The sequence below is a fragment of the Anabrus simplex genome, chromosome 1 (genome assembly GCF_040414725.1).
Source record: "Anabrus simplex isolate iqAnaSimp1 chromosome 1, ASM4041472v1, whole genome shotgun sequence".
Lineage (NCBI taxonomy): Eukaryota > Metazoa > Arthropoda > Insecta > Orthoptera > Tettigoniidae > Anabrus > Anabrus simplex.
In genome coordinates this window covers 1,570,144,796-1,570,164,857 of record NC_090265.1, presented here as the reverse complement: position 1 = coordinate 1,570,164,857, position 20,062 = coordinate 1,570,144,796, and the positions used below count along the sequence as shown (strand labels likewise).

At 38.6% G+C, this 20,062-nt stretch overlaps 1 protein-coding gene across 3 annotated transcripts in view; it reads right to left on the bottom strand.

The window, feature by feature from the left end:
• LOC136858532 (proteasome adapter and scaffold protein ECM29) overlaps positions 1-20,062 on the bottom strand; it is a 925,266-nt gene that overhangs the window by 493,579 nt on the left and 411,625 nt on the right. For all 3 annotated transcript variants that reach the window (XM_067138136.2, XM_067138135.2, XM_067138138.2), the window contains 2 exons: positions 3,699-3,833; positions 3,302-3,616 (listed from right to left, as the gene is read on the bottom strand). In XM_067138136.2, coding sequence (XP_066994237.2) covers positions 3,302-3,616; positions 3,699-3,833 — 450 coding nt within the window. The remainder of the gene's footprint in view (positions 1-3,301; positions 3,617-3,698; positions 3,834-20,062) is intronic.

Genomic DNA, 20,062 nt, shown 5'->3' with positions numbered 1-20,062 from the left:
AACACATGACTTCTAGGCTATATGTAAAGAGCTATAAATTATACATGTAAACATTCTACACTGTTCTTCAACAAACTTGTGAATGTATTTGAGTTATACTGGCTATTTTCGTTTGAAGGCAGTATTTCTAAATGTAAAAATAAAATAAATTATGAACACTACTTTTAGTCATATATATAAAGTAAATGTAGTCAGTTTTACTCATAACACATCATTAGTTTCATCTCATTAATTCCTCTGACGACGTCTATGTCAGGAAGGGCATACGGTCGTAAAAGCTCATTACGAAGATTCATCTCCTTCATATTCAACCCCGTAGAGGAAAGGGATAAGGGCATCGTATTATCATATTATGCAATATTGATAGGAAATAACTTAGTGTCCAGTATATTGTCTCCATCAGTAGAGTAGGAGGCCTACCACAGAGTAAACCTGAGTAAATCTGATCACTGCTTTCATTTGAATTATAGTCTTGTGCCGCAAACTTCCCCGCTACCAGCATGTCGTCATCTTCACTGCCATTCAGAGCATTCGAGATCCCGTCTTTTTGAAACTTTTAAAACTAGTTCCGTTCCCGGCTATAGAGACCAAACAGTGAAAATCTATTTCCAAGTGGTTTCTGGAGATGGTCTCTGATATTCCCAGTTGGTGTATGTGTGGCAGAAGCAACTCCTGAATAAAGCTGTGCTGTAGAAACAAACCACCAGCTGATAACTAGCGTATGTTACGTGTTGTACTTCGCAAATGTAATACACAGTGATTGAAAGCATTCTTTGGATAACTGCGGCTGTTGAAAGCCAGATCCTTACTTTTAAGTATATTTCATGCTTGTTCTCTACATTTATCACATCAGGATAAGAGAGACTGCATTGTTAGGTTAGGTATGCTATCACGTGCCAGAAGTTTCATGACAGAAAGAATAAAAATTAATGAAAGGAAAGTTTGCCGCATTTATGCATTTCTACAGGTGTGGAGGTAATGCCTTTTATTATCGTAATGTTCAATTTCAAATGACCATTGTCCCCATTTCTTTATTAACGCATAGTATGTTTTGTTTGGCGTCTCCGAAAATCATTAAAAGTGGGGACGTAAAATCAATAGTAGTAGTAGTAGTATTATTATTACTTGTTAAGGACATTGGTGAGTAAAACAATCGTTATGATTGGATTGTTTCCATCACGTTTTAAACCTACTTCACTCCAAAAAATACATATACTGGCCTGAGTTACAAGATATTAAACGATCACTTTGTTAATGATCTTGCCTGCTATATTAACAGCAACAACCATGAATATTTCTTAACTAAAGTAAACTCGTTTCCTCATCCCGAGGTGGTGCAGCTCTTTTTAGACATGCTCCCAGTAGAGGGGAGTTGTGTGTACCACTTTTATCGCATATCAACCTTTTGTCATTCGTAAATCTCCAGCAGTACAGTACTGGGAATTGAACTCAGGCTCCCGAGAAAGGCAGCTAAAATTACGCTGGCAAACATTCTTAACTACAAAACACAGACATATAGTATGGCTGATGAGTGCTTGCAATGCGTGGATAGGACATGAAACTATGCATCTGTTTGTGTGACATCATCAGAGTTGCAGTAGGCCTACATTACGGAGGCAGACATTTTTTAACTACGAAACAGAGAAGTATAGCAAGACTTCAATGCGTGTTTTCATTGCAAGGGTCGTACGACAAAACTATTCACAAATTTGTGTGATGACATCAGAGCTGCAGTGAGGCTTGTACCTGCTTTGAAGCAGAATCATCGTTCTTCTGTGACAAATTACGTTGGGGAGTCGTGTATGCAAGACTTATTTTTTTTAAACTTTGTTCATCTCAAAAAGCCAGGGGCATCTAATACGCGAGTAAATACAGTATTTGTGAAATACCTCAGTTCATGTTAATACCCGTATTTCCTATTGTACTGAGCTATGTTGGAATCGGATATGGTGGTGGAAAAGAGGGAAGGTGAGTACACCACAGGCCGACAAATCATACTCCGAGGTCAATTCCATGAATTGGTGTGTTCTTTATGGGAATACTTTGCGAAGGAGAGGGATAATGGTGGTCCTTTAGTGCCGGTTAGTAAGGTTTAGCTTTGAGTAATTTGCTCCCTGCAAAGTTAAACCATACCTTAGACATTCGGCAAAGTCACTGATTTGAAGGGTGGTGGTGACATAGCCAAGCTTATTGAAAGCATTAGGACTCGTATTACTGTAATTGTCGAGAGAGGTGATGAAATGACAAGTGCACCAAAAAAAAAAAAAAGAGTTGACAGCATGCGAGTACATCTTGCACAGATTTTAGAGCACAGAAATGAACACAGATATATGTATGAGCAAAAAATTAAAATATACGTTTTACTTTGATAAATATCTGGCTGGTTTTAAAAATGAAGTAGTACTGGCCACTCTATCTGCCCCAGTATATAGCAGACTCCACAGGACTTGCTGCACTTCGTTCAAAATATCTCATGACAGACTGAAGCTTTTGTTTTCTAGTTTGAAGGAAATTTAAGTTTAAACACACCTGCATATTTTGCACATAGCATAAGAGTATCCACCCATCAACCCTAAAGCTACACTACCCATAGAAAATATGTAATATTATAAGTTAGTGAACTTTTTAGTATTGTCTAAAAATGGCTTAATATCATCATAACAAGATGAGCTACTGTATGTATGCTCTACATCTGTAGCAACTATTCTGGTTTCAAAATAATTCTGTAGCTTTACACTGAAATAACTGTTATAGTAGTGAATTGAATGAACTAATGCATTTTCCTGCATGGCAAGGCGCAAGCAGTTCTACAGCCTTGCTTTCAGACAGCTTGGCAAGAAAAGAAATGTCAATACCTCTCTTAAAACATTCAAATTGTACTCACTCACTATCATGATAATATGCACACTCTTCTTGTATTCCACAGGGTTGAGCTGCCTGAAGAAAATGAGTGAATTCTTGTGTGCAGATGATTCTGATAGCTAAAATTTATATTAAATCTATGAAGGGCAGCCATTGCTAATTTGTTAAAGCTAGGGCAATGAGAAAACCGAGATGGATTTATCATACTCTACAAGGATCATTTCGGGAAAAGAAAAAAACACTCCAGACAGAAAGATAGCCAAAGAGCAGCAGAAAATTAAGAGCATCACAATACTCTGCAAAGAACAACACATTCTAGTGCATGGCTGCATAGGATATGCAAAATATTAAAAATGTCATAAGAACAAATGAAACCTGGAATAACATAAAATGAACAATGCAATAATATCTTATGGATATGTTGTGAATGTTGCCTTACCTTGGTAGTAAGTTTAGTGTTATTAACAATGCCTTGCAATTTCTTTACAATATCCAGCTTTCCTGTTTTTGTATCATTGGAGCCAGCAGGCAAAGGAAGAGCAAAACAGCGTGCTAATTCTCCAACACTAATACACGCGGCTCCGAGGAGGAGGACATTTTGGTGACTAAGAAGAGAAACCATAGTATTCACACCATCTTGATATGCAGGCCAACCAACTACTTTTTCAGTGTCTCCTTTTTTCTTGAGTAATATGATCCGTCTCTCCAGGGCATGGGCCAAAGCAAGAACACATCCATGTTGTGTCTCAAGTGTCTGTAATATATATATAACAGTTAAAATTGATGCTGATATCTAATAGTTGAATATGAAATATTTCATAATATAGTATGCTCACTTTCCCCTTCACACAGTCAATCAGGTCTGATACAGCTTCATCAAACTCCTTATCACCCAGGCCATGAGCAACCACAGTACCATACAACTGAGCTGCTGCTTCACGGACTTTCTCCTTCGTAGACAACAGCAAACTCTGAAAATAGCAAATCATGTCTGTGAAAGTGCAGTAATGTATGAGTAAATGTATACATTAAACAATTCTTTTAGAAGTTATGATTGGAACCTGCTGGATCATTTTCTGAACACAAAATGGGCAGCTGGCTTATGGAGAATGAGTTGGAAGTGCCTGTAAAAGGAGCAATCGTTCATTTTTCAGCGAAGAATTCATAAAATGTCTTGAGACTTTGCTCATCAAACAACTCGCATTTAAATTAAAGAAATTAGGATAGTAGTGGTATACCGTGTTAAATAAGAACTTTTTTTTTTTTTTTTTTTGCTATGGGCTTTACGTCGCACCGACACAGATAGGTCTTATGGCGACGATGGGATAGGAAAGGCCTAGGAGTTGGAAGGAAGCGGCCGTGGCCTTAATTAAGGTACAGCCCCAGCATTTGCCTGGTGTGAAAATGGGAAACCACGGAAAACCATTTTCAGGGCTGCCGATAGTGGGATTCGAACCTACTATCTCCCGGATGCAAGCTCACAGCCGCACGCCTCTACGCGCACGGCCAACTCGCCCGGTAAGTAAGAACTACCTCTGTCAGCACATACTATGCACCTCAACCCAGGATCGAACCCTCGACCTCCTGCATGCTAACCCAAAACTCTATCCAGTGTGCCAACTGTACAGCACATATATGTGACAGAGGTAGTTACATGTGGTTACAGTGTTGCCAAATTGCCACTTTTTAACGTCCCTTTTCTGCCTGATATACTCGCAGGACCAACTTTTGTGAGAAACATTTTTTTATTGCTGGCATGTGAGGAGTCGCGCTGCGATGCCCGAGTGCGCGAATTTCGCTTCACTCTGTATATCTGTGTTGTGGATGGTCTGTTTTGGAGACAACACTTTCATTATAAAATACACTCTACCGCAGCTACGTGATTGTAATTTCCTCTGGTGCCTGCAGGACAGGAACATTCACTGCTAGCGGCATTACAATTCTGGTCAACCTTAGCACAAAATAAAAATGCTTACAACTTATTTATACATAGCAAACATGCATTAAGTAATCCTTACTAAATGATCTTAATGAATTGTTACCTAACTGCACCATGCCTACCTCAAGTTTCACAATATTAAGGCGGCAAAGTTACAGATATTTGTCAGTTGACTTTTCCTCTGAATATATCCCAAACCATTCAAAATTAACTCTTCAACGTCATTCACATGGCCACTGACAACAAGGTTTTTCTCTTTATTGCATGATGATTCATTTAGATCCCCGAATTTAATCTCTTTAAGCTCACAACTTGTTCGAACGTCACACACGCTGTACTGAGACTCTCGCAATACACCTCGCCTCTATTTTCAGAACGGGCCACTATGCGGCGCTAGTAGTAGCATTTCAAACTGCCTGCACAGTCCCTATATGCACCTCTGACATGTAATGCCGAGGAGAGTCTAGAGGAGTTCTTGGAGGCACTGGAGAGATGTATCAAAGATAAAGACGTGGTGATAATGAGAGAGACATGAATGCCCACATAGGGAAGACAGGCAAGGTAAAGAAGAAATAATTGGTCCTTTCAGTTACAGAAACAAGAATGCAGGAGAGCTACTACTAGATTTTTGTGAAAGGATTGGATTATTAGTAGGCAATACATGGTTCAGAAAAAACAACAGTCAAAAAAATAACTAGAATCGACAAAGGAGAACAAAAGCAATGATTGACCTGATATTAGCTGAGAGAGAGAAATGCAGGCAATTGGAAGATATGACAGCTATGCCAAAAGAAGATTTTGAAGGGGACCGTAAAATTGTAGTAAGGACTTGCTAAATAGTGAAATTAAAGAGATAAGAGAAAGAAAAGTAAGGTATGGAAATTAAAGGAAAAGGGAACACAAGAGAAGTTCCAAAAATAACTGAAAAAACAATTTCCTAAAGGTGAGGTTGGCAGTGTTGAAGAGAGGGCCAAGTTCAAACTAGGAATGGTGAAATATGCAAAGATACATCTGATCGAGTATCAGGGAAAAAGAAGGAAAAGGAGACACCCTGATGGAATAACAAAGGAAGGGATGCAATGAAAGAAAATCAAAAAGCATTGAGGAGCTGGATAGGAGGCAGAAATATGGAGAGCAGGCAAAAGTATCATGAAGCAAAGAAAGCATGTCAGAAGATGGTACAGAAAGAGAAACAGAATTGCTGGCAAGACTTTATGAAACCTTGTGAGAGGATATTAAAGGAAGAAAGTGTTGTATGGATTGGTTAAAAGCAAAGTAAACAGGAGAGAAGATATAAAATTTGTAAGGACAGATATGCGACAAGTTTTGTCGTACAGAGAGGATATTCTCCAGTGATAGTAGGAACAAATTGCTAAACTAATATAAAATTGAAAGAACTAGAGAAAGCGGAGGAACATGAAGAAGAAATGGTGGAAGGAAACTAAAATGAAGATACAACAATGTTGTAAATAGGAGCTAAAAAGATGAAAAATGGCAAAGCATCAGGTGTAGATGAGGAGGTTACAGAGATGATAAAATGCAGCAGGACCAGCAGGGTTACATTGGGTTATAGACTATTTTGAGTGATGTGGAAGAAAAAGGAAGTACCACAAGATTGGAGGAAGGGGCTGATAATCCTAGTATTCAAAAAGTGTGATAAAAAAGAATGTAGCAACTATAGGTGAATCACTCTCATTTCATAGGTAGCAAATATCTTTGAGAGAATATTAGAGGGAAGACTGTGGGTGAAAGTTGGCATATTTCAAAATATGTAATTGTACAGTCTGTGGAAGCTAAATAAATAAATAAATGAATGAATGAATGAATGAATGAATGAATGAATGAATGAATGAAAAATGGAGGAAGAGCAGTACGGATTTAGAAGAGATAGATCAACTTTTGATCTAATTTTTGCATTATTCTGGAGAAAAGATGGGAGTTTAGGAAGGATTTATTGATGGCATTCATAGAAATTGAGAAGGCATATGACAGTGTACCAAGGCGACTGCTCTGGGATGCATTGATAAAAATGAATGTAGACAGAGCAGAAGTATAAATGAATCAAAGCCATATATGAAAAGTGTATGTGAAGACTATGATAGGACAAACATAGACTGGTTCAATGTCGAAACAGAATTTCAACAAGGAAGTCTGTTATCCCCTCTACTCTACATTGACTTAACTAGCAATACACTAGCTAAACGTGTATGTGGCCACTGCGGTACCTGCAAAATCCCCAACATAGATCTTCCTGTCCCCATTCAAACCAGGCACCATCAAATCACGTTTGATGAATGTTTCACAGTTAAAGTCCTTAAACATTTATCCTCTACTTGCCACCCTCTTGCATCTGGAGATTCTGAAGTGTGACATCAGCTGGTGCTCAGGTCCTCAGGTCCAGGGAAGCACCCGGCCTTAACATTAGATAACCGCTCTTTTTTTTCTATTCTCTTGTCTGTTTGTCCCCGCATTCGCCACCCCTCACATAGCGTCTTCTTGCAAACTATTACCATCATCATTGTATCCTTCACTGATGAAGGCTGCAGCCCATGGACCCCATGGTTTTTGTTTTTTATATGTATACTCTATCCACGTGGTCTTACACGGTAAGTTGCTGCTCTCGATCTATTTCCTAGATGTATATATTGTGTACTTCTGCTAGCCTTCTTACCCGAGCTTCTTCAGTGAAGTAAGGTCTTGGCAAATGTCAACTTTTCCAAGAATTTCACTTCACCCTGTATAGTAAATAGACTGGCAGCGCTGTATCTCATAGCATTGGTGCTGGTGAAGCCGGAAACTTGCGACCACCGCCATCTTACGTCACTACAGATCCAAAGTAAACATATATGCCACTGTGTTGTGCAGTTATGGTTTATGTTGTTTTTATGCACACTTCACTTTTATTTTCAGCAAACTACTGTGTGGAAGAATGGTGAATATATGCGCAGTGTTTGGGTGTGGTTTTTCCTGTTGTTGTTTGAGTCATCAGTCCATAGACTGGTTTGATGCAGCCCTCAATGCCAACCTATCCTGTGCTAATCTTTTCATTTCTACGTAACTATTGCATCCTACATCTGCTCTAATCTGCTTGTCATATTCATACCTTGGTCTACCCCTACCGTTCTTACCACCTACACTTCCTTCAGAAACCAACTGAACAAGTCCTGGGTGACTTAAGATGTGTCCTATCATTCTATCTCTTCTTCTCGTCAAATTTAGCCAAATCGATCTTCTCTCACCAATTCGATTCAGTATCCCTTCATTCGTGATTCGATCTATCCATCTCACCTTCAGCATTCTTCTGTAACACCACATTTCAAAAGCTTCTATTCTCTTTCTTTCTGAGCTAGTTATCATCCATGTTTCACTTCCATACAATGCCACGCTCCACACGAAAGTCTTTAAAAACATCTTTCTAATTCCGATATCAATGTTTGAAGTGAGCAAATTTCTTTTCTTAAGAAAGCTCTTCCTTGCTTGTGCTAGTCTGCATTTTATGTCCTTCTTACTTCTGCCATCGTTAGTTATTTTACTACCCAAGTAGCAATATTCATCTACTTCGTTTAAGACTTCATTTCCTAATCTAATATTTCCTGCATCACCTGCCTTCGTTCGACTGCACTCCATTACATTTGTTTTGGACTTATTTATTTTCATCTTGTACTCCTTACCCAAGACTTCATAAATACCATTCAGCAACTTCGAGATCTTCTGCAGTCACAGATAAAATAACAATATCATCGGCAAATATCAAGGTTTTGATTTCCTCTCCTTGGACTGTGATTCCCTTTCCAAATTTCACTTTGATTTCCTTTACTGCCTGTTCTATGTAAACATTGAAAAGGAGAGGGGACAAACTGCAGCCTTGCCTCACTCCTTTCTGGATTGCTGCTTCTTTTTCAAAGCCCTCGATTCTTATCACTGCAGACTGATTTTTATACAGATTGTAGATAATTCTTCGTTCTCGGTATCTGATCCCTATCATCTTCAGAATCATAAATAGCTTGGTCCAATCAACATTATCGAATGCCTTTTCTAGATCTACGAATGCCATGTACGTGGGCTTGTCCTTCTTGATTTGATCCTCTAAGATCAGACGTAAAGTCAGGATTGCTTCACGTGTTCCTACATTTCTTCTGAAACCAAATTGATCTTCTCCCAACTCAGCTTCAACTTGTTTTTCCATTCTTCTGTAAATAATACGTGTTAAAATTTTGCAGGCATGAGATACTAAACTAATGGTGCGGTAGTTTTCACACCTGTCAGCACCGGCTTTCTTGGGAATAGGTATAACAACATTCTTCCGAAAATCGGATGGGACTTCTCCTGTCTCATACATCTTGCACACTAAATGAAATAACCTTGCCATGCTGGTTTCTCCTAAGGCAGTCAGTAATTCAGAGAGAATGTCATCAATTCCAGGTGCCTTGTTCCTATTGAGGTCACTCACAGCTCTGTCAAACTCTGACCTCAAAATTGGGTCTCCCATTTCATCAGCATCAACAGCCTCTTCATGTTCCAGAAACAAATTATCTACATCTTTACCTTCATACAACTGTTGGATATGCTCCTGCCATCTTTCTGCTTTGTCTTCTTTCCCTAGAAGTGGCTTTCCATCTAAGCTCTTAATATTCATACACCTAGATTTCCTTTCTCCAAAGGTTTCCTTAATTTTCCTGTATGCAGCATCTACTTTTCCCAGGACCATACAGCCTTCGACATCCTTGCACTTCTCCTTCAGCCATTCTTCCTTAGCTACCTTGCACTTTCTATCCACTTGATTCTTTAATCGCCTGTATTCTTTTCTGCCCTCTTCATTTCTAGCATTCTTGTATTTTCGTCGTTCATCAATCATGTCTAGTATCTCCTGAGTTGTCCACTGATTTTTAGTTGATCTTTTCTTCCTTCCTAACATTTCTTCAGCAGCCATACTGACTTCATTTTTCATGACTCTCCACTCTTCCTCTATAGTGTTTCCTTCAGCCTTTTCATTTAGTCCTTGTGCAACATGTTCCTATAAACAATCCCTCACACTCTTTTCTTTCAACTTGTCTAGATCCCATCTTTTTGCATTCTTTCCTTTCTTCAATTTCTTCAGCTTCAGATGGCATTTCATGACCAACAAGTTGTGGTCAGAGTCCACGTCTGCTCCTGGGAAAGTTTTGCAATCCAACACCTGGTTTCTGAATCTCTGCCTAATCATAATGAAGTCTATTTGATACCTTCCAGTGTCTCCAGGTCTCGTCCACGTATACAGCCGTCGTTTGTGGTGTTGGAACCAAGTATTGGCAAGGACTAAATTATGATCAGTGCAGAATTCAACCAGCCGACTTCCTCTTTCGTTCCTTTGTCCCAATCCAAATTCTCCTACTGTACTACCTTCTCTTCCTTGGCCTACCACTGCATTCCAGTCTCCCATCACAATTAGATTCTCGTCACCTTTTACATATTGTATTAAATCTTCTATCTCCTCATATATTCTTTCGATTTCTTCATCATCCGCTGAACTAGTGGGCATATAGACCTGCACTATTGTGGTGGGCAACCAACTCCTGCATTTCCCCTGTTTGATTTTGTGTTGATAATTCGGTAGTCGCCTGACCAAAAATCTTGTTCTTCCTGCCAACGTACTTCACTTATACCAACTACATCTAACTTTAGCCTATCCATCTCCCTTTTCAAATTCTCTAACCTACCACAACGATTCAAACTTCTAACATTCCACGCTCCGACTCGCAGAATGTCAGTATCCATCTTCCTGATGATCGCCCCCACTCGTGTAGTCCCCACCCGGAGATCCGAATGGGGGACTAGTTTACCTCCGGAATATTTTACCCGGGAGGAAGCCATCATCAGTACATCATTCATACAGAGAGAGCTGCATGTCCTCGGGAGTTAGTTACGGCTGTAGTTTCCCGTTGCTTTCAGCCGTGTAGCAGTATCAACACAGCTAAGCCATGTTGAGTATTATTACAAGGCCGTATCAGTCAATAATCTAGACTGCCGCCCTTGCAACTACCGAAAGGCTGCTACCCCTCTTTCGATGAACCGTTCGTTAGTCTGGTCTCTCAACAGATACCCATCCGATATGGTTGCACCTGCGGCTCGGCTATCTGCATCATTGGGACACGCAAGCCTCCCCACCGTGGCAAGGTCACATGGTTCGCAGAGGAGGGGTTTTTCCTATTCACGAAGAAAGAAGAGCGAAGGAACAGGAGTTTCAATACACCGGTAAGTGGCTCACATGTGTTCAAGTATACTTGTCTAGTTATTACTGATATTAAATTTACTATTAATAATGCCTACCATAATTATGTGGGAGACAGAGATAACTTCCTTCCAATGTATATTTGTTGGCGTTAGACCATTTCAGATGAAATAATATTTTTTTTAAATGCTATTTGTTCGGGGCGTCGACCCATGTAGATATTTTGCCTCTAATAATAATAATAATAATAATAATAATAATAATAATAATAATAATAATAATAATAATAATAATAATAATAATAATAATAATAATAATGATGATGATGAGGATGTTACTGCAACACTTGGTTATAGAGGTTGAGTTTCTTTTTTGGTTAAATTAGTAATTAAACAATAAGAGGTCTTGGTTTCTTCTATTCTTTACGGATATGTTGTAAGGATGTCAAAATCACTGTCAAAACTAGAGTGGAAGGATTAGTAAGCTTTCAATAAATCGATAGGTGTTAGATTTAATATCACAGAATAGTATAGAATATTTATCAGGATCTGTGGTAAAGATGTTAGTCAATACTCTACAATGTGATACATGTAAGGAAACAGCTGTACAAAAAGAAAATCCTTATCTATTCCTTTGTTTCAAGAATACCACAGGGGTATATTCCTATGAAAAATGTTGTTCATGTGTGAAAAACTTACTGAGATGTATTTTAGAGAGAATACATGTAATGGTTTAAGCCCAGTCTTGAAAGGAAACATACCTAATGAAGCCATAGCTCATTTGTATGAAAGAAATTTGTTTTCAAGGTTAGGCTCACATGCTTTAGATCTAAACCAAATGGACACGCATGTTTATAGCCTTATTAGCATAATTTCATCACTGTTCTTAAAAATGAGTGTGAATCATACTGTAAGAGAGTTGAATGGAAACAGATCTGACCACAGATCTGTCATACGAGGATAGCTATTTTGAAGCATTTGTAAATTGATATACCAATGTTTCTTTTTCTCAACAGAAAAATAAAGGAACTAATAGGTCTAATTAATCAGTATTATTGTTATTATTTAGATGTGCTTTTAATTATTTTAATTATCTCCTGTCCAATATTTTCGTTTCGGCTACTATTCTCCATTAATGCATCGAGAGAGTGTAGTGACATAAGATGGTGGCGGCCGCACGCTTCTGGCTTCAAAATCCTGCTGCTCATTGCCAGTCTAAATCTATATGTCTCTGATCCACAACAATGGGGAAAGCAGAGTCCAAAAACAATGTCAAGAAAAAAATATAGGAAAGGCAAACAAAGGCAAACATTTAGAAGAACTGTTCAGTAAAAAAAAACCACTGAAGACATCTCTCTCTCTCCCCCCCCTTTGAATTAACTGAGGATATTTTAAAACATATCCCTAGCAGACTTCGTACAATACTTCAAGCAGAAGCAAGAACGGAAAGTCAATAATTGTGCAGGGCCGTAGTCACCTCATTGATGGATAGGGTAATGAATGATGTAGAGAAGAATGTGAGGAAATTATGACACAGCTATTACGTTCACTAACGACGTGTGCTCACCGGACAAATACACCTTTCACACTGTAAGTGATGAAATGTTTTTTACCAGCGAAGTGCTGGTTGATACAGATCATATAATTAAAATCTCCCAGGACACTGTATCTCAATCAAGAAGCCCTTGATGGTTTTAGCTCTTCCATTTGTAACTGATTTGCGAACTGGAAGAGCTGCTTTGAACAATCTTTCTCACAGAAGTGAAATGGAAAGTGAGGCAAGAGAATGTTATGCTAGTTCATTCGGTGTTCATGTTATTTGATGTGGGTTAATAATCCACACACACAAAAAAGAGGAAAAACACCTTAGATTTGTGGTTCCTCAGATGACTTAGTTTCCAAGCGGACATAGTGTTAGAAGTTAAGTGTCCATCATTCTGTTAAGATAAACCAATAGGCAGGAAATGTGCGAGTATGTTATCTTTATGTTGACAGGCAAAAAGACATTTAAAGACAAGTCGTATGTATTACACAAAAATACAAGTATAGGTCAGCCGCTCGTTCTTGGCCGGTGCAATTCACGTGCGCAGTGGCCTCTCCACGCATAGCGAGCCTATAAGTTTCTTCCCACTACGGTAACCAGTACATTGGACGTGCGCAGTGATCACCCCGCGCAGGGCATGCGCAATATAATTATGGTCTCAGTTCTCTCCTCGAACTGATAGCGTGCGGACACCAGAGTAACATGAGCGGAAAGAATAGTGACTAGTGGTTCGTTTTTACTTTCTTACAATGCCTCCCGTTCATTCGAAACTAGCGTCGAAAACTTGCACAGTCAATCACGTGAAATAATTTCGAATATACAAATTTATGAACAGAGAAGCAGCGGCCGGTGAAGTGATGACCCGTTGGAAAAAGGTTCAGGAAAGGGTCGTAAGGGCGACTCGTGTGTCTGAACGATCTGTGAGACGGATTATTAGGGAAAGGGAAGCCGCTGAAGAAACAGGAACATCATTTGGAACGCCTGGGGAAAAGCACACAGTAAGGAAACGTATTACTGGTATGGATGACTTCGACGTGTCTGTGATACGCTGTACAGTGCATGACTTTTATCTTGTCTAGAAATGTGCACCAACAATCGGCAAACTCCTTCCTAGACTTCAGGATGAGGATAGCATAAAGTTTACAGGAGGGAAAACAAGTTTAGAATCTTGAAGAATATGGGTTTTAAATAGAAAAAGACAAGAAACAACAGGGCTGTTCTGATATAACGGCATTACATTGGGTCTTTGCGTATACAGTTCCTGAAGGCGATTAAGAAATATCAAGAGGAGGGTCGTCCCATAGTTTATGAAGACGAGTCTTACATTCATAGTAGCCACTCAAGTCCTAAGAACTGGAGTGATAACACGGCAGCAGGTTTGATGACACCTGTATCGAAGGGCAGTAGATTAATAATCGTTCATGCCGGTGGCTCGTCGTGTTTTGTACCGAACGCTCTATTAATGTTCAAATCGGGGCGGTCGACGGGAGACTACCATAATGAAATGAACTCTGAAAATTATCAGCGCTGGTTGACAGAACAATTAATACCAAATTTACAACCTAATTCTGTGCTGGTAATAGATAATGCCTCTTACCATAACGTTCGTCTGAACAAGACACCATGAAAGCATGGCTTATAGGGAAAGGAATTCCGTTTGAAGAGAGTATGCTAAAGGCTGATTTGTACATTATTAAATTGCACAAACCGCTCCATCAGCAGTATCTCATAGATGAAATTATGGCAAGACATGGGCACACTACCTTGAGACTACCCCCATACCATCCTGATTTAAACCCCATAGAAATGATATGGGCTGACGTGAAACAATGGGTAGGAAGTAGGAACACCACTTTTAAAATGGACGATGTTATCGCTTTGTGCAGGGAAAGATTATCAGAAATCGGAGAAGAGGAATGGTGAAAGGTTTGCCGTCGCACAGAGGAAAATGAATTAGAATATTATGCATGGGAAGGACTAATCGAAGATGCAATTGAAAGAATATCATTCACAGTTAATGGCAGTAGTGACATTAGTGACAGTGACGGTGACAATGAATCCGGTGAGAACATACAATCAGGAGACAGTGAGGACACAGCGATGTCAGGTGTAGAGGAACTGAATTAAAGCCTCCACTATTAGCTCCTGTGAATATTAGTATTAGTACTTTACTTCAGTAGAAAGTTAGAAAATATATTATTATTTTTTAGTTAACTCGAACGTACAGTAATGCCTACTAGTGATGCGAATCTTTTAGTGTAAAGAATAATGTGTATAAAGATTTCGTGTGAACTGAAAGTTGCTTTGCTTTGCTCTGACCGCTTCTTATACAGCCTGCAGCGTGGCGACAGACGGACAGACGAATGGGGCGAAGGGTGCCCAAAGACTGGCATGGGTAAGTCACATGATAAGTCACATGCTCTTCTAGACTCGCCCTATTGTTCCCGCGTGCAAGTGGCCGGCCAAGAACGATCGGCCGACCTATACTGATGTACATAACTGGCTTTGAAAAATTTGATCTATATATTTGTAGCAAAGCACAACATTTGACAATACCTGTTTGTAAGTACAATAAGTATAAGCAAATTATCATAAAATAATTTATTCTACTGTACCACCTATTCAATACAATTCAATACGTGGGTGAAATTTACATAATACTAGGTACACTTCTTAGGAACATGTTTCGCCCCATGTTAAGGGCGCCATCAGGCTGTAGGTAACCTTAAGGCATTTTTCATTAATTGTAGCATGTTAACTTAAGATGTTTTTAAAGTGTAACACATTTTCAGTGTATTCTTTGTATGATTCGTTAATGATTCTGACTTTTGACCTTAAGGTTACCTACAGGCTGATGATGCCCTTAACAAGGGGCGAAACCTGTTCCTAAGAAGTGTACATAGTATTATGTAATTTTACCCACGTAGCACGTGGCTTGTATTGAATAGGTGGTACAATAGAATAAATTGTTTTGTGATAATTTGCTTTTAGTCAGCTTCAATACGAACCAACCATGAGCATTGTCTCTTGCAAGAATAAGTATGTCAACGAATGTCTTCCAATTCTATTTCAGCAATTACTTGCCAAAAATTAGCAGTTTACCTAATGATAATTAAGCAATCCTTTCGCAATTTTTCCTTGGTAAACATTGAACAGTTCAATAGAAAATGTAAACAAAGAATATATAAAACAAACTCATGCTAGATAAAATTCTCAAATTATTCTTTAATTATTAGTTTGCAAATCTACTAAAAATGCAACACATATGAACAATGTCATCCATGTACGGAAAAAGTTCTGTTGGCAATTTCTGCAATATATTGTATATTTTGATTCTTTGAATGCACCTTTCTATGTGAATTCTAAAACAATACTTTAAGTACTCTCATCTCTCGTCATGAAGGAATGGTGGCATCATGATTGACACACCAAGGGCAGATAAGTTAGTTATCAGTTATCATCATCAATGTCCCACTCCAGTTGCCCGGATGTGGTTAACAAGCCTCCTCCACTCGTTTCTGTCCTTCCACTTTTCCTGCTCCATTACCTCCGCCACATCCAATCCAGCTTCTCTGATGTCCTGCCAAATCTGATCCATCCACCTTCTTCTCGGTCTTCCAACTGGTTTCTTTCCAATTCCCTTTTTGCTACCCATTCCTTTCCCATTCTTGTTACATGTCCAAACCATCTCAGTCTTGCTTTCTGCATGTTCTGTACTAACGATTCTATATTTAGCTCTTCTCTGATTTTCATATTTTGGATTCTATCTCTTCGTATCTTCCTACCAAAGTCCTTAAAAATTTCATTTCTACTGCTTGGATGTTACTATTTTCTCTCTTATTAGTTACCAGCATTTCTAGTCTGTATGTTACAATTGGTATGAAATACTGTTTATATAATGTTAATTTCGTTCTCTTGGGTACTTTGTCATCCCATAAAAGCTCTCTGACTTGATGATAAAATGTTATACCTTTACTTAGTCTGTTATTAATTTCAGGGTTGATTTCATTACTTCCATTAATAATGCTAACCAGATATTTAAAACTGTTCTACATTCTCTAACCGTTCTCTGCCCATGTTCACCTGGCTCCTTATTTTCTCTTTTCCACAGTGCATGACTACAGTTTTCTTTTTATTAATTACCATTCCGAACTCTTTCAGATTTTCGTTCCAAATGTCCAGTCTCCTTTGTACTTCCCTTTCTCCCTTTCCCCAAATCACCACATCATCTGCAAATACCAAAGCATTCACTTCTTCACTACTGATACTCATTTTATGATTTCATCCATCAATATAATAAACAATAATGGCGACGGTGGACTTCCTTGCTCGAGAATTTTTTTTTTTTTTTTGTATAAAATGTTTCCGAGTCAGCACTCCCCACTTTTACACTGCTTTTACTCTCATGATACATTATTTTTATCTTGTTAATTAATGATTTTGGTACATTCCTTTTCCGTAGGCATTCCCATACATGTTTCCTCTTAACTGTATCATAAGTTTTTTCCAAATCCAAAAATACAAAGATGATTTCTTTGTTCCTTTCCAGGTGTTTTTCCATTATCATTATCAAGTCTATTGATGATCTATTCGGTCTAAAGCCATATTGCTCTTCCTCTTACTGTGTTTCTATTATATCCCTCAGTCTTTTGTCTATGACTTTCTCCATTATTTTTAGCCCATGTGATACTGGGGTTATACCTCTATAATTTTCACATTTCTTCCTTTTTGCTTTTTTGAACAATGGTACAATGCTTCCTTGTTGCTATTCTTCAGGTATCCTTTCATCCTTCCATATGGCATTGAGGGCTTGGTATAGCCACTGTAGTCCACTGCTTCCTGCTGCCTTAATCATATCAGCACTGAATTCGTCTTTTCCACTTGCTTTACCTCTGGTTAGTTCTGATGCCAGGAAAGCCTACTGTATATTAGCCAAGACCTCATCACCAGGTTGGAGGAAAGTTAATAAACCACCACTGGTTGTTACGTATGAGTGGCTAGCTCTTCCGCCACAACATTTCGATTTAAAGGCGACCATACCACTAAGCAATTGCAATTAAAACATTTGCAATGTACTAAAACATGCATTGAGAATAGTAATACACACACTGATCTACCTGGAGAGGCTGTTCAACCTTAAATTCTGTGCAGTAAATAATGACTCTACAATTAGTGTAATTTCTTAAATGCTGGTAGGCATTATTTCTGGAACACTTTCTTAACTAGGCCAAAATATGAAATTTTTTGTATGCAGCGTGAGTTACATATGCATGGTTGTAAAAATACGTGAAACTGTGGTCCTGTGAATACCAAACAGCACTCTCAAAGAAGATTAGGACAGTCCAGTTTTCATTTTCATTAGAAAAATTAACGATCTGGTTTCTTTACATACTTTGGAAATGTTACAATTCGGTAATAACGCAATGAGTAAGGCAAAGACATTGAAGTTTACAACTGTTCAATTGTGCATTTGTGTTTTGTTCCTTATGAAACTGTAACCTGCCAAACCTGGGCTCTTGATGTCTGCATGATCATCTTCTGTTCCAAACAATTTATCATGTTTTGAAATGTTCTCTCCGAGACTGAAATTAAGTGGAATACATGCTTGTATATTTACATCATTTTTATTTTCAGATCAAGTAAACATGAAGTGTGAACAACGAAAATCAGATGCATCTGTTCCCACGGATGCATCTTTGGTCATATTACTTGCGCAAGCTGTAGTTGAAGATTTTCCGTCTGATTCTTCCTTTTTTAATCGTTTGAGCTGTCTGTGAATACACTATAAGCTAGGGCCTGGTAACACATTCTTTTTCTTTTATTCATCAGAAAATATTGTCAGAACATAGGGTGGACTTAGTGGGTGTCCAGATTTCTTTCTGATAAAATGTGCACTACATAATCTTGAGTAAGTCGTAGCTTGCCAAAGTGAGCCACTAATGCTAAAAATTAACAGCAAAATTAAATTAAATCAGCTCAATTGGACTTATTGCAAATATGTGCAGTACATATGTGTACTTACTTCCTTCGGTTTACAGCTTGTACCCATCGCCTCCTTCAATTCACTTCTGTCAGTTGTTTTGGAAAACAACAAAACTGTACTTCACTTCCCGTATTTGCGTAAGTATTGGAACATCTAACAACACAAAAACTGTGTTTACCTGAACTCCAGTTCTCTACCATTATCATCAGAGTGACTACAAGCTCATAACAGAACAGGGACTGCGAGTCTGGAGTCTGCCTCACGTATGGTTCTTTGCCTGGCTGCTAGAACAACATGAACAGTGCCAAAACTTGGATAAAAACTTGCACTCCACTAGACATAGAACTAATCATTTTAATTTTGTAATGGACTTTGCTTCCACACGTCAATGATCATCGTATTTCTCCACATCACGTCATTTTCCTACCTACCTCACTCCACGCTGGCACAACCTCTACTGGATGTCATAAGTCAATGTTTTTGCTCAAGTCATTGCCATCAAACTCTCGACTACACCTCATATGTTCCCGTATGTTCCATTTACAGTATATTTGTTCCATGTTGGTATACGTCATCACCTAACCTTTGCCCCTCTTCTCTACAACAACTATATAACCAGGCTCATTTGGCCTCCACTTTGAGAAGTGCTACAGGTGTTGGAGGGAGCGAGACAGGACTATTGTTCAGCTTTAAATGTCTATTCCTGCTGGACTTTGTCACAGTATGGCAGTTTGTGTATGCACCATGAGGTATTGTGATCATGATATTGTATCTTTCATATCCTGGAGCCTAATATTTTATAGGGTATTTGAAACTTGATCTTACTGTCTATATGAGTGTCAGCACATTTCTACTACCCCTGAATGCCAATTTATATTAATATGTTTTGAATCTTTGAAGAAAATTGAAAACTATTCCCATCAATATACAGTTTGATACCGTTTTGTTGTCCTATGGTGAAATGTATTTGTGCAAGTTGAAGATTGTAGGTCTGAGCTCATTGTATCTCTGGTAAACAGACTGTTTTCGTGAAATTTATTTGTATTTGTACCGGTGGGTACACCTCGACGCTGCAATTTTGAATTTTCCGCTTTAAAGTACTCCCCTACAGCTGAAACTCGGAACTTCAAAAACTGAATTATCCCAACAGTTTCTCAGAAGATGTCACTGTGTTAATTTTTAGCAGCTTTTGTTTACTAATTATCAAGAAGTGTGGACATTCTCTGATAGATGTCTCTACCAAAAACTATGATCATGCACCCTGGTGTGAAGTGATGGAACTTTTCTTGAAGATATTTTATAGTCATACTAGCAAGATACCCGTGCTTCGCTACGGTATTAAACTGAAATTTATAATGCTTATTGTTTTATATATAATCCGCCGAAATTCGCGATCTGACTCGTTTTCTGCGAGAATCCACCAAAATTCCCGATCTGACTGGTTTTCTATTATTTTACGGCAAGTTTCCTCACATTTTTCAATCTTCCTTTCCAGCAATCGATTTCGTACATCCCGGGCTAGGCTCAG